The sequence below is a fragment of the Botrytis cinerea genome, chromosome 16, assembly GCF_000143535.2.
Source record: "Botrytis cinerea B05.10 chromosome 16, complete sequence".
NCBI lineage: Eukaryota > Fungi > Ascomycota > Leotiomycetes > Helotiales > Sclerotiniaceae > Botrytis > Botrytis cinerea.
The window spans coordinates 153,400-167,192 of record NC_037325.1 but is presented as its reverse complement, the minus strand read 5'-3'; the positions used below and the strand labels follow the sequence as shown (position 1 = coordinate 167,192).

The 13,793-nt window shown below is 39.8% G+C and overlaps 6 protein-coding genes across 6 annotated transcripts; 3 read left to right on the top strand and 3 right to left on the bottom strand.

Annotated features, from left to right (window-relative positions):
• The first annotated feature begins 55 nt into the window (after positions 1-55).
• Positions 56-1,426, top strand: BCIN_16g00240 (hypothetical protein). The gene has a single exon (XM_001555065.2). It carries the CDS (start codon positions 305-307, stop codon positions 1,304-1,306), a length of 1,002 nt encoding a protein of 333 aa, XP_001555115.1. The 5' UTR covers positions 56-304; the 3' UTR covers positions 1,307-1,426.
• A 526-nt stretch (positions 1,427-1,952) lies between these two features.
• On the bottom strand, positions 1,953-3,692 carry BCIN_16g00230 (hypothetical protein). The gene is made up of 6 exons (XM_001555066.2): positions 3,341-3,692; positions 3,207-3,285; positions 2,996-3,151; positions 2,828-2,941; positions 2,589-2,783; positions 1,953-2,514 (listed from the first exon to the last, which is right to left on the bottom strand). The coding sequence occupies exons 1-6, from the start codon at positions 3,497-3,499 to the stop codon at positions 2,219-2,221; spliced, it is 999 nt and encodes a 332-aa protein (XP_001555116.1). The 5' UTR covers positions 3,500-3,692; the 3' UTR covers positions 1,953-2,218.
• A 283-nt stretch (positions 3,693-3,975) lies between these two features.
• On the top strand, positions 3,976-5,501 carry BCIN_16g00220 (hypothetical protein). The gene is made up of 2 exons (XM_024697777.1): positions 3,976-4,396; positions 4,478-5,501. Exons 1-2 carry the CDS (start codon positions 4,249-4,251, stop codon positions 5,368-5,370), a joined length of 1,041 nt encoding a protein of 346 aa, XP_024553593.1. The 5' UTR covers positions 3,976-4,248; the 3' UTR covers positions 5,371-5,501.
• A 222-nt stretch (positions 5,502-5,723) lies between these two features.
• Positions 5,724-6,988, bottom strand: BCIN_16g00210 (hypothetical protein). The gene is made up of 2 exons (XM_001555069.2): positions 6,617-6,988; positions 5,724-6,556 (listed from the first exon to the last, which is right to left on the bottom strand). Exons 1-2 carry the CDS (start codon positions 6,870-6,872, stop codon positions 6,021-6,023), a joined length of 792 nt encoding a protein of 263 aa, XP_001555119.1. The 5' UTR covers positions 6,873-6,988; the 3' UTR covers positions 5,724-6,020.
• A 1,115-nt stretch (positions 6,989-8,103) lies between these two features.
• BCIN_16g00200 (hypothetical protein) lies at positions 8,104-10,921 on the bottom strand. Its single transcript, XM_024697776.1, has one exon. It carries the CDS (start codon positions 10,546-10,548, stop codon positions 9,820-9,822), a length of 729 nt encoding a protein of 242 aa, XP_024553592.1. The 5' UTR covers positions 10,549-10,921; the 3' UTR covers positions 8,104-9,819.
• A 144-nt stretch (positions 10,922-11,065) lies between these two features.
• On the top strand, positions 11,066-12,686 carry BCIN_16g00190 (hypothetical protein). Its single transcript, XM_024697775.1, has 4 exons — positions 11,066-11,796; positions 11,870-11,962; positions 12,030-12,148; positions 12,207-12,686. The coding sequence occupies exons 1-4, from the start codon at positions 11,547-11,549 to the stop codon at positions 12,516-12,518; spliced, it is 774 nt and encodes a 257-aa protein (XP_024553591.1). The 5' UTR covers positions 11,066-11,546; the 3' UTR covers positions 12,519-12,686.
• Positions 12,687-13,793: the final 1,107 nt, after the last annotated feature.

The following is a 13,793-nucleotide window of genomic DNA, read 5'->3' as shown; positions in this document are numbered from 1 at the left end:
ACGATCTAAAAAACCTTAATAGAATGACTCAAGAACTTTATCACCTAACCCCACAGAGCATAAAAATAGGTCTCACTTTCTTTGCCTTGAAGGTGCCAATGCTCCCTCATGTATCTCCGCCGATATCTCCAGGCAAAGGAGAACTCCACTAGTCAACCGGTCAATGCCATAGCAATACGTTAACTCCATGTCACTTGTATAAATTCAAGGTGATCCGTATTGACCAATGTCTTTCTTCCTCTCGTTGATTTCTATCCAGGAATTTGAGTTCCCCTTCTACTATCTCGAAACTATCGCTTTCAGAATGTCCAACAGGTACGCTGCAGCTCACGAGAAACTCCTCGGCCCGGGAGATCATCGTCCAACTGCGTTACAAGTTGTCAAAGATGAAGAGCTCGAGGGAAAACTCAAGGATAAAGTTGTACTTATCACTGGGTGCTCTGCAGGTCTGGGTGTAGACACTGCGCGTGCAATGTTTGCAACAGGTGCTACTCTCTTCCTCACAGCTCGGAATCCGACGAGAGCACGAGTAGCCCTTGGTGAACTCGCCGAATCACCACATGTACACATCCTAGAAATGGATCAAACTTCGCTCAAAAGTGTACGAGCATGTGCTGCGAGTTTTCTCGAGCAGAGCAAAACGCTAAACATCATGATCAACAACGCTGGCATCATGGCTGTACCTGAGGCTACGACAGAAGATGGCTTCGAATCGCAGTTCCAGACTAATCATCTATCCCACTTTCTCCTCTTCTATCTTCTCAAACCCACACTCCTCGCCTCGACAACTCCCGAATTTGCTTCGCGCGTTATTAATCTCTCCTCTTTGGGTCACCGTCGCGGGGAGCCGGATCTTGATAATATCAATCTCACTGGATGCTACGATAAATGGAGAGCATATGGAAGCAGCAAAACATGCAACATTTGGATGGCCAATGAGATTAAACGGCGATACGGTTCAAAGCATCTACATGCATTCTCCGTGCACCCAGGCGGTGTTGTTACACCATTATGGAATTCCATGAAAACTGAAGACATTGACCACCTAAGAAGCCAGGAGGGTTTTGATGAAAGTCTTAAATCGCCTGAGCAGGGTGCCGCTACAACGGTATGGGGGGCAATCGCCAAGTACTTGGAAGGATATGGTGGAAAGTATTTGGATGATGTGCAGATTGCGAGCCCATGGACTCCCGATCAACCATTTGCACTACCCGGTTGGGCTCCTCATGCTCATGATGAGGAAAGAGAGGGCAAACTTTGGAAGCTGTCATTGGACATGGCTGGATTGAAAGACACTGATTTCTGAATATACGAGTTTAAACATGGGACATCATTATATCTTCTTCGGGATTACTTTGCTATCGTCGTTATTCTCATATATCATACCACACAAAATACAAGCACCGTTTGAATTTATGTATCTACAATTAAATATTTTTGATCAAAATCTGAACTATACATCAAGATGATATACTATAAAGTAAGCTTTTGATTGAAATCATTAGATTAGTAATTCTGAGAGAGATGGTTCGATTTATTAGAGAAAAGATATCCGGCAAAGTGATTTAAACAGTGTTTATACAGCTCCGCTGCTATTATTATTCGCCAAGTGGCTTTTATGGAAGTTTCATTAGTATTCGAACATAAACTGTGATATGTTAGATAATATAAATCTCTTCTAACTATATAATATATAAAGAATACAGAAGAAAATTTCAATTGCGCGAATTTCCAAGATTACTATCATATTTCAGTAATAATTAGTATTCATAAAGGTGAGATCAGTTGAATTCATAATGTGATATTTCTAGTGAGCTGATGTGATTCATGTCAATTTCATTTACATAGAGTGAATTTTGTTTAGCAGTTATTATTCGATCATAGGAGAGTATTTTGTACATACAAAAAAACCTTTGATTGAAGTACAAGCTTTGACATGCCCACCGAAATCATGAAACAAACAAATAAGTACTTATCCATCAATTAGGAACTCTCTCATCAGTTTTCAGTTAATTTTTCAACAGTTGTTTTGTAGCCACATCTTAGTATGGAAGCAACTCGAAGGTTCATAGATGAGTAAAAAGACAGTACGGATCATGAAAATGACAAGCCTTTCAATTGATTGAAGGAATTCAATATCCACACCGTAGGGTATTTACATCTGGAATCGCAATTAAATATTCCTTTTCTATAATCTTGTCTATATAGCGATATGCTTCTAATGTCCCACCATAGACTGCGCGGCGGCAGAATATCTGTTACCATGTGGCTTGGCTTCATCCACAATCTTGCGCATTTCTTGCAACTCTTCCTTCGTCAAATCAATGTTTCGCGACGCGAAGTTGGCCTCAAGTCGCTCTGGCTTAGTTGTACCTGGAATAGCAATCATACCCTGAGCAGCAACCCACGCGAGAGCTATTTGGGTGATTGTACACCCCCTTCGAGTTGCGAGTTTCTTGATTTCCTCCACAATAGCCCTGTTCTTATAGAAGTTTTCTCCTTGGAATTTAGGGCCTAGATGAAATTAAGTATCAGTAAGGAACCAAAGAATCATAGTGAATAATGAACATAGTCAATAAGAGACATACTCGATCGGCGGAAATCGCTAGCAGCGAAATCATCGGGAGTTTTGAAGGGAAAGTCGTCCACGAGCCATCCGTGACCTAATGGGCTGTAGGCAACGTAGGCAATCTTCAACTCTTTTGCAGCTTCTATCAATCCATCTGTTTCATGAATAGTCTCAAAAGCAGAGTACTCAGCCTGTATGGCATCAATCTTTGCAACTACGAATGTTAGCAGAAACCGGCAATCGCAGATGGGAGCTTACTTGAATTTGCTTTGCGCAAAGTGGCAGTGGAACATTCAGAAAGGCCGATAAACTTGGTCTTTCCCGCTTTACGAATTTCATCAAGAGCTGGAATAGACTCTTCTAAAGGAGTTTCTTTACAAATAAAGTTAGAAGATTGGGTACAGAATTAAAGCTGGGACAACCTACTAGGATCAATACGATGCAGATAGTAGAGGTCTGGCGTGAAGCCGAGTCTCTCAATGGTGCCCTCGATATACTCCTTAATATGGGAAGCAGAATTAGTAACTCCGCCGGTTCCACCACCATTATTCCCCATGCAATCAAAGCCGCATTTTGATGCAACTAATGATTAGTATAGTCAGTGCTGGTTTTCTGACGGCGGTGAATTGCAACGTACTGAAGATTTTATCACGGACGTTGTGCTTTCTAATGAAGTCTCCGAGCAGTTTCTCGTTGATCCCCGCTGCGTAAACAACCTGAATTTTCATTTAGCAGTGTTCCGACGCATGATCAGAGATACTTTAAACCTACAGCAGTATCCCAAAATGTGCACCCCAATTCGACGGCCTTAAGAAGGACTGGCTCAGCTTGCTCTAAGCTAAGATTTTGTCCAAGCCCAAAATTTAACCCCATAGCACCGAAGCCCGGAGAAGCGATCTCAATGTCGCCGAAGGGAATTGTTTTGACCATATTGACTTTTTATGATGCGTTTTCTGAATGTTTGCTAAGTTGCTTGGTGTGCACCTTTCGGAATCATGCGAAGTTGTAGCTATAGATGGATATATATATCGTAAAACAAAGGAGTGGAAGCGAGCGAGGTGAAATATCAGAAACGGACTTTACGGACTTAAGACTGGCGTGGATTGAAACATTCTACTTGATCTTTTAGTTGGGTGTAGGTAGTTGTTCCGTTCGCTTCAGTTTCTAACATTGGATATTAATAAAGCAGCATTGATTCCACCTTGTATTGTTGTGGATCGGATCGGCAGAGTGAGGTCTGTGGAGATCAGTTAAACCCTATACCCGATCAAATCACCCTATACCCGATAAAATAACGTGTTTCCGAAATGTGACTGTTTTGGATCCAATGAACTTTTGGCTGAAAACAGAATTTTGAATTTCTACGTCACCAACAACACCACATTGTCGCATATCGACAAGGTTGCGATCGAGCAAAAGTATAAGCAGTCTACCGTGGGTTCCCCGACATGCCCCACTTTTAGTCGCCCATAAGCAGGTGGGCATTCTCTTCCCCGAGCTTGGTTGCGAGTTTCTTCCTATATCCAATTTTGCTTTAGCTGTCTTGAGTACCTCGTGTCCAAGTTGCTTACTGTTTGCTGCTCGCTTAATACCCATTGCTTACTACTTAATTACTGCTTATGGCCACCCCAAACCTTGGTGGGAGTAAATAATAAGTGCAATATCCACATAGTTCGAACATGGCCAAGTCACCATGCGCCGCTCAGATTGCCCTGCAGTATACGATACAACAAGATACAAGCAGAGAAATAGAGTATGTTTGCTCTGGCTTGTCTAGTGCAGCTGAGCGAAGAAAGGCACAAAATCGAGTCCATCAGAGAGCTTGGCGTGAGTACTCGCTTTGCTCTTGGCAAAAGTCCTCGTATTCCACAATAAATTACTGATAATGTGTGCGTCTCTAATTTGCAGGGAGAAGAAAGAAGCTTCAGCGATCACAGTTTCGCATGGTGCAACATGCAATTTTTGAGTCGAACAGTTCCTCCGGGCGAAAGCTTGCACCCACGAAAACTAGCTTGTTTGACTCTAGTAGCTCGGTAGAGAGTGGCTCAGTAGAGAATAGCTCGCTGACGGTAAGAACTACAGAGTGTAAATTTCCCCAGTCGCCCTCGGACGTAACTCAGTGGCAAGAGGCCGATCTACTTGATGTCTTCAATTCAGCTGCAGGTCTTTCTCAAATCAAAATTTGCGAGCGTTCTCGAACAGCTGTCGCATGCGCACGAGGAAACCTAGATGATTTTACAATTATGACGTGGTTGCAAAAATGGGCACAAAATACTTCTACGATTGGATCTCCGAGGAACGACAAACTTCTAGTTTTAGTCAAAGTCAATGTGTTCAGAGCTTTTATTAGCAATTCCATGACACTTGGAATCCCATCTGACGTCATCACGGATGACGATGCAACATCTACATTTTGTCCACTGTCTGCGGATATAAACGGTATCCTTGCATTGCCGCCATCCTTGCGGCCCACAGATCTTCAAATTCAGATTCCCCATCATCCTTGGATCGATTGCTTGCCTGTGCCTCAGATGCGGCAGAATCTGATCCGAGCCGGAGACATATTTGATGTAATGAAACTTTGTGGAGACCTAGTTGGAATTTTCAGTGCTGGCACTGGGAGAACAGGTATGATTATCTGGGGAGAGCCGTGGGATGTGGCTGGCTGGGAAGTAACTGAGGGATTCTTGGAGCGTTGGGGATGGACGATCAAGGGATGTTGGGATTTATTTGAGTCTACAAATAAGTGGAGGGCAGGTCGTGGTCAAATAGCTCTACACTTTGATAAAATTTTGATCTGATAGCTTTATATGTGTTTCATGGGTGGCATCGCAAGCTCTTCAAGAGGGACATAAGCGGCCTGATTTGGCATATATGCATTTTTGTAATCTGCTGGCAAATTGAGCTGTTCTTGGATGCAAGAATGATTTTAATAAACTCAAAAACACAATATGATAAATCTGAGGTAGATACTTCTCGATTGAGCTATTTCGTTTTTTTTTTTTGTATACAGAAAATGTTATGAAGGAAATTAAGAACGTAATGATAGACTCCAATACCGGTCGATGCACATGTGCCAATCCCCGGTGCTAAATTCTCAGCTAGAAAGTAAAATTCTTATCCGATAGAGTACTTGTGGTATTGATTATCGCTCTGGACTGATCAGGGGTTTAGATTTGGTTGAATTACTTAGTATCAGGTGGTGTTGCCCATATAATTCTTCTATGTGGTGAAAGTTTTCATTGTTTTAGATCCGTAGATATTCCCGCCCCAGTTCGGAATTATAAAGTGGTGGCGAGTCATAGAATCGAATAGAAGGGAACATTCCTAGAATCTAGAGGTCACTTCAAAGCGAGTGGTGTCGCTAAGATATGGCCGGAAGTAAAGACTCGATAAGGCTGTTTTGCAAATAGTTCAAGGACCACTCCGTCCGACCCAAGTTAGCTCGGCTCTATCTTACTTTACAATACATCTGCTCAAGATCCTCCCCATGGATAGAATTTAAGTTGTTTTGTACCGCATTATTCACAGCGGATTCAACATCATCACTGCCATCCACGAGATCAAACCAGCCTGAAGCATCACTTCGTGAAAGAAGACTGACAGCTACGGCAGCAACATCGGCACGCGATACCCGTCCTGAAAATTTGGTTTTGCCCAAATGAACTCTACCACTAGGAGCGTTGGAAAGCCAGCTGGGTCGTAAGCTAATTGCTTGAAAAGAATCCGGGCTCTCATCATTCCTCTGCTTGGCCATGGCCACCAGGTACTCATCAGCGTTCAGCTTAGCCTCCGCTATCTCTGGATATGCTCTTGTCTCGTCGAGAAAAGCTTGGTAATCAGTGTTGTCCCACCAAGGCGCCTTCTTTCGGCGCGAGGCAGGAAATGATATCATGAGGAATTTTGTAACTTCGAGAGTACTAACTGCTGCCTTGATAATCTTTTTCGCTGCATCTCGATCAACGGCATTAACATTGGTCATGCTCCCTGGTGAACAATAAAGTAGCTTAGTAAAATAATTTGTAGCATAATCACAAGATTTCTTACCTGCTGCGAACACAACATAGTTGGGCTTGACTTGCGTGAGGATCTTACTGGCGTCTTCATCCTTCATCCGTGCTAGATCACAAACGAGGATGTCGGCTTTGGGACCTTTTTTTGGCCCTAACCGAAGAGCGTCTGCTTTTTGTCTCGAATCTCTGATGACACTAGTAACGTGCCAGGATCTTGTAAGCATCGAGTCAACGATCAGTTGGCCAATGCCACCATTTCCACCAAAAATCAGAACACGGAGTGAGGCCATAATCGCAACCCGAAACAGAACAGTAGCGACAGAGAGTATCTGGTATCAGAAGGAACAGAGTGAGTGCAGATGGCGATTTGAAAAGAGAAAAGCTGGGCGTGGAAGTCACAGAAGTCGTGCCGGATAGAGTAACAAACCTGGGAGTCTGTCATATTAGAGTACCTTAATAGACTAAACGTGCGGAAAGGTGAGTAATACTAGGTGCTAGTGTATAAGCTGGCTCTATGTAACCGAAATAAGCGGCGGAAATTGAGTACCGTGCCCACCACCTAAATTATACGTAGAATAAGGTACTCAATTTCCGCCGCTTATTTCGGTTACGTAGAGGCTGGATTGACATAAGCATAAGCATAAGCATAAGCAGTGGAGTTTGAAACTAGATGATCTGACATGACAAAGCCAGCCAAAGCCTTAGGACCTTAGACTCAAAAAAAAAAGTGTCAACTTAGTTTAACAGTGATCACTATAATAAGTTGATCCCCTAGGACTGTAGTTAATTTTAGTATTGCAACCGATCTCTTGGTATCGAGTTTGTTCCTTTTTTGGTAATATTATGAATATAAAGTTTTGTGAAGGAGGGGACACCAGAGAGGCATCAATGACAGCGGATGAAGTTTTTAGTTGCTATATTCTCCAAGGTGCTCTATCATCTAAACGTCATGTGCATCGTGTTATGTATTTATCAATTATATGTAACTTTGTGCGGAAAAATAAATGATGTGTAAGTAAGAACAGTCGATCGATTGTCAACCAGGATTCTACTACTTCCACTTCTACTCAAACTCATTTAATTTTCCTTGATAAAACTAGAGGTCAATTACAAGATTGATTACGTTATTAGACTACCCCTTCATTCTCGTTTAGCTAACGTAGTTTATCAGTGAGCGGGTTATATCAGTGAATGGGTCATCTCATTTTATATACAAAATTCGTCTGTGCGTAACCGTGCACTTTCTTTATTTAATAATATAATTTAAAGGAATCTGAAAATATTGAAATTTAATTATATAAATATTATAAAGATCTAATTATTTATCGAAAAATCAAATTATTATAATAGTTATTATAAAAATAACTTTTTTGTAACGAAAATCGTGACAATTTCTACTTTTTTTAGAATATAATAAAAATATTTATAAAAAAAATAGATTTATAAGAAGCTAATCTCTTATTATTATTGAAAGTTCTTTTCTTTTTTCAAAATGATGATTAGTTATTAAAATAAGAATATTGAAAAAGGTCTAATTTTGATATATTTTCAAATGACCCATTCACTGATATGACCCACTCATTGATAAACCACATTACAACAAAGATTTTCTCTCCACAATAAAGGAAAATGCCCCACCTCTCCACCTCCCCCTATTGAAAAAAAATTCCCAAGATCAATTCATCCTCAGAACGAAAAAGAAATATAAAGTACCAAGATGTAACAAGAATATATAAAATGTTATGACGAAGAATGACAAAAGATCTCGACGTCGGCATGATTCGAACATGCGCCCCCGAAAGGAATTGATTTCTAGTCAATCACGTTAACCACTCCGTCACGACGCCTGCCAAGATGTGCCTATTTGATGAATAAGCCTAGCTCTTCAAAATTCAGATACAACATCAAAATTGAATAACCGTCATTAGAATTACTTTCTGTTGTGAGTGTGAAACGTTACTCGGAATCATCGTAATTTTGAAATGTGCAAGGCCCACTCCTTTGTTTTTTCTTTTCTCTTTCTCAACTGTCCTCTCTTTCTTTTTGTACCAAATCTTGGCTATGTGGATCTTGTCCATACTAATAATTCTCTAGTGGACAGTATATTGTGAGGAATACCTGTACACAAATTCATATCTGAAGGATTTAATCTCCAATGTATTCGCTAGGCTATGATCAAAAAAATTCAGATGATAATTAATATATAAAGAATTTGATGATAGTCTGCTAACCCAAAAATCTTCTCGGACAGCTACACGACTGGAGCTTTTCGTTGACACGCTTGGACGTGGTCTGCTGCGGCAGTGGATACACCAGATCATTGTTGACCATTATATTTGTAGCCGGCCTGTCCTCAATTGTGGCTTCCATTCCTCCCAGAAACGGCGATAAGATGATTCGGAGCAGTATCCGGGTGTCTAAACATACTTGGTGATCATTTTGTATGCAGTTTGTAGGTAGTGATCATTGCATTTTTCTTCCTCGTAGTGATAGTTTCTGACATTGCTCAGGTGTCGAGCCTTTGTTTAACTTGCGGACTGCAGATCGAAGTAATTGGAAGAGTCTTCTACAAACCCGAGTCGACATTTGGACTCGACTTGTTCGCTCATCTCATCAATCCCTCAACGAAATCTGCATAACATAAAATTTTCAGAAACTCTTCGTCGGAAATATCCGTTATTTCGCGAGTTGAACTTTTTTGTCCTCCTCGCTTTAAGTCTTGCCTTCAATCTAGCTTCCAATTTCAAAATACTTCCATTAATGTTCCACATGGTTTTATCCTTAGAGGGCTCTTCCAATTTTTGTAACGCTTTCTCGAGATTTTCCAAATATTACAAATGTCTATCACCTGCATGCTTCAGGTGCTGTTCCAACATCGTTTCTGCATTGTTCTCGACAATAGCTCCTGTTTCATGATTTTTGTTTGCCAATGATTGATTTTTAGGCTTCAATACAATTTGGACAATTACACCTTCATCTGCGAAATCATTTGTATTCATATTCTCCCTCATCCAGCTCCGACCCATGGTCGATATGCCAACAATATGGTCGACCAGGCCGTCCAAACTATGGCTTCCAGCTTTGAGCTGTAGCCAAGGCGTGCAAAAATCCCCTTCTAACGACAGTTTGGTAATGAATTCGTTCACAACCACAACCCCAAATCCACTTCTCTTGGATGAACTCAACATGTGCCGAAACCCTGCATCATCCGAGACCAAAATTAACCAAATAAAAGAATCAGGTTCCTTCTCTAACCGGGTCATCTTCCACTCCTCCCACGCGCGTTGCAGAGCTGCATCTGCTTCTTGGGGAGCTGTACACGCGTTCAATGTGTACGCCAGCTTCAGTTGATTCTGTACCAATTTCAGAGAATGCGATGACTACCAAAAGCTGATATGTTGACAAGCTCCCCCCGAAATGCCCAGCAAGCTTCTTCAACGAAGTTGCCACATCAAGAAAAGGCGGAGAAAAGCTTTTGTTATCAGCATCCCATAGAACCACGATCGAGCTTTGCCTTGACATAGAGGTGTTTTCATGATTCTTAGATGCAGCTTCCGTGTCTGCTGATGCAGAGATATGACCCGGCTTAAACTTTGGCTTAAACTGCCTTTGACGTGGTGGCTTACATAACTGAGCTTTATGACCCTGTTTGCCAATCAAACGTTTTCGTTGATTCGGTACGGAGGTGTCCTTCTCACTTCCATCTAGCCTCAAATTTGAATTAGATTTAGGGCGTGCAGTCTTTGGCCCAAGATCTTTCGTTTTCACTTTTGGCTCTGCGAAAGACACTTGTCGTCTACTTATGTTAATGTGAGATAATGAACCCACGCCCAAATCCAACTTCGAATTCGGGGAACTTGATTTACTATCAGAAAGAGATGGGAGATGCAAAGCATCCTTTGGATTTATTGACTCTAAAGAGTTAGTCGAAATCAAGCTCGATCCATTCTTCAGAATTGAAGACATTATAGTTTTTCTTCTTCTGATAGACTAAGAACATTCCCATATTCTCGAAGGGGCGGATGGACGAACCCTACTCAACGGTGGTGCACCACCATACAGTGTTAAATTTGAGGAGATGCCCGTGGCAAGTGTCGTGAATAATGCCGAGCCCAGACTGAATTTTGACAATTTTTTGTTGGTATCACCCCGATTATTGAACCTCGGGTACAACGAACGGAGGAATGATTTGGTGTTGGGAAGCAAAGAGGCGTTGATTGAGTTTCTGCGACTCAATTGAGGAACCATTGCGCATCTCATGATGCTTAAATTTACCCATCTTTTTGACTATGTGTCGCGGGGGATTTTCAGTTGTGACTTTCATGATATCAAAATTCTCGTAAAGAAAAAGTGTCGCTGAGATTCCGGGAAAGAGAAGTGCCCGGAATTTTGCGCGGCCGCTAGGTTTTTGCGAATATCACGTGATATATATATATATATATATCGATATATCTATCAATTGGCTAGTCTTGCATCTTTGGCAGACACATTGTGTTTACATTTTTTTTATCACCCTCTAATCCTGCCTTCGAAACCGAAACATCTTGCTAAATTTCATGAATTTCGATTCTAAATCTGAAAACTACCTACTCGGTCATGCTACTTCTAAGCCGAGTGATCTAGGCTTGAGGAATTTCTGTTGTTATACGTGTCGTACATTGCATGCAACTAGAGATTTGATGGTATCAGGGCTTGACAATGTGTATCATTAAGATGTCACATTACAAGAACGAGGAGTCAAGGCATTCTTATGCATATTTTCTTTTTATCTTCACTGCAGTGCGACGTGATTCATGGCGTTTAGACATTCGAAGCGAAGATATTGATCTCGAAGATGAGGAAAAAGCTGGGAAAGGCTCTTTCTGATTTATTAAACACCCAAGTGGCTTCTCTCAATTTGATGAAAGCCTAAACCTCCATCGTTTCAATTGTCAAAGAAGTGCATAAAACCAACAAGTTTCAGTATGCCTGAAGTTCACTCATACGAGTCTAGCAATAGCAGAACTTCTTTGCCATACCATTCACTTTTGAATCCGAAGATAGAGAATGTCGAAGAACCATACCTACGAGATGGCGATGCGGCTGCTTTACGACGAAAGTTTGTATATGGAGTAATTGTGGGGCTTCTGAGCGGATTATCTATAATTCTGGTTATCTATGCCACATTTTCATACATTTCTAATTGGAGTGTACCACATACATTTCCTCCAGATTGTACGTTGGGGACAACTGTTTTCTCTTGCAAAGATTACGGTGGCTTTAGATATCACGTACTCATAATGAGCAGTTCCATCACTCCCAGTCATGTTTGAAGAAGACGAAAGATATGCAGCTGCTTCCAGTCCAGAAACAGATTCAGCATGGGATAATTTAATGCCAGGTAAAGTGTACTCTCAGAAGCTTTCCGGTCGATGTATCTCCAACAATAGCTGATTAAACATCACCAGCTGGACGAGGTTTCATTCTTGTCGAAAACTCTGAAAAATATGGGCTTCGACCAGGATTACCATCAGCAAATGGACCAGATCGATATTCGGTTTCTGTATTCCACCAACTCCATTGTCTGGTAATATCTCTTTCTCTTCGCTCTCTAATTCACCCAAGCCACCAGCTAACACCCTCAGGGCATGATCCGCGAATCATACAACTCGGTGCTTATGGGAGTTCGTCCGCACATCCACGGTGACGAAAATCTCTCAGACTCAGCGGCCCAAGAATCGGAAAAAGAACATACATCCCACTGTTTCGATTATTTACGACAAGCAATGATGTGTTCTGCAGACATGACTATCGAATGGGCAATGGAGATGCCGGATGGAAACCCTCCGTTTACAGTTGATGGGTGGGGTATCACTCATAAGTGTAGAGATTGGGAACAAGTTTTGAAGTGGATGGGAGAGCATAGGAGTCCGGTAAATAGTTCGGGGATTGCGTAAGCGGTTTGGGAGGCGACGATGGGTCATATATTGGGGAGCGATTGAAATGGCAACACATTAATGGGAGCTTAACCTTATTAGGTAGTTCAATTTGATAACTCATAATCTTCGTTTTTATGTATATACATTTATTCTATAGGGGTTTTATAAGGCTTATTTAAAGCTTTACTTTTCTTTATAAAGCTTCGAAATCAATATTTTCTTTTTCTTTAAATTAAAATGAATCACTTATCTTTTCTATTATATAATATTTCAATTCAAAGAAAATATCTTTTTGATTTAAATTATTTTCCTTTTTGATTTAATTATTTTGAATATGATTTCCTTTAATTAATAATTAATAATATTTATTTAAATTGAATATAATAAAAAATATATAATAATATAATATTATATTATATAATCTATTGATTCAAATATTGTAAAAGAGTAGAAGGTGGTAATGGTCACACAAGAAAGCCTTCGCATATACCAAGCATAGAGCAAGTGGCTACACGTAGTAAAATGGGGTGAATCGCTACATCGCGGCAGCGAGGCGAGGGAGACGGTAAGAGTTGGGCACTCAGTTCTTCAGGAGACAACTTTTGAAGGTGGAAAATTCGATGATATTTTTAGGTCTACAGAAGAGAAGCTATAAATACTAAACGTTGGCAGCACGTGACCCTGAAGTCACGTGTTTTCACTCTCACAATATTATACAAAATTGATAAATTAAAGCTTTAATTTTATAATTAAGTATTGAAAAAGATTTGAATTTATATACAATATAGTTTTTAAGATTTTAGAATATATTAATTATTTTGAATTTCATTTTATAAGGAAATCGATTAATTATATATATAATATTAATAAATATTACTTTTATTTAATTAGATTAATAAAAGTTAATATTATAAAAGGATATCGATCGATATAGATTCTTCGGGTTATTAGGAATAAAAGGATTGAATTTGTAAGTTTTGATTTAATTCTTCATTTTATAAATAGAATCTTTTTTATATACCAAGATATTATTAATTATAGATTATTTTAAAAAGAGAAGAATCCAAATATTTTATTTATTGATTTAATTATTAAAAATAATATTATATTATAAATATATAACATTTTAATAACTATTAATCAAATCAAATAAATTCAATAATATATTATTATAATTAATATAAATAATAATTATGAATTAAACCTTGTTTTTACCGATTCTATTTATTTAAATAATATTGAATATTTCAAATATTTAATTCTAATTAATTCAATATATAAGATTAATCAATT

Coding starts and splice junctions, on each gene's coding strand:
- BCIN_16g00200 (XM_024697776.1), bottom strand. CDS start 10,548: ATGTCTTCAATTCTGAAGAATGGATCGAGCTTGATTTCGACTAACTCT.
- BCIN_16g00220 (XM_024697777.1), top strand. CDS start 4,249: ATGGCCAAGTCACCATGCGCCGCTCAGATTGCCCTGCAGTATACGATA. Junction 4,397..4,477: donor AGTCCATCAGAGAGCTTGGC/GTGAGTACTCGC, acceptor TCTAATTTGCAG/GGAGAAGAAAGAAGCTTCAG.
- BCIN_16g00230 (XM_001555066.2), bottom strand. CDS start 3,499: ATGGTCAAAACAATTCCCTTCGGCGACATTGAGATCGCTTCTCCGGGC. Junction 2,784..2,827: donor TTTGCGCAAAGCAAATTCAA/GTAAGCTCCCAT, acceptor TAACATTCGTAG/TTGCAAAGATTGATGCCATA. Junction 2,515..2,588: donor TAGCGATTTCCGCCGATCGA/GTATGTCTCTTA, acceptor AATTTCATCTAG/GCCCTAAATTCCAAGGAGAA.
- BCIN_16g00190 (XM_024697775.1), top strand. CDS start 11,547: ATGCCTGAAGTTCACTCATACGAGTCTAGCAATAGCAGAACTTCTTTG. Junction 11,963..12,029: donor ATGGGATAATTTAATGCCAG/GTAAAGTGTACT, acceptor AAACATCACCAG/CTGGACGAGGTTTCATTCTT. Junction 12,149..12,206: donor TCCACCAACTCCATTGTCTG/GTAATATCTCTT, acceptor TAACACCCTCAG/GGCATGATCCGCGAATCATA.
- BCIN_16g00210 (XM_001555069.2), bottom strand. CDS start 6,872: ATGGCCTCACTCCGTGTTCTGATTTTTGGTGGAAATGGTGGCATTGGC. Junction 6,557..6,616: donor CTATGTTGTGTTCGCAGCAG/GTAAGAAATCTT, acceptor ATTGTTCACCAG/GGAGCATGACCAATGTTAAT.
- BCIN_16g00240 (XM_001555065.2), top strand. CDS start 305: ATGTCCAACAGGTACGCTGCAGCTCACGAGAAACTCCTCGGCCCGGGA.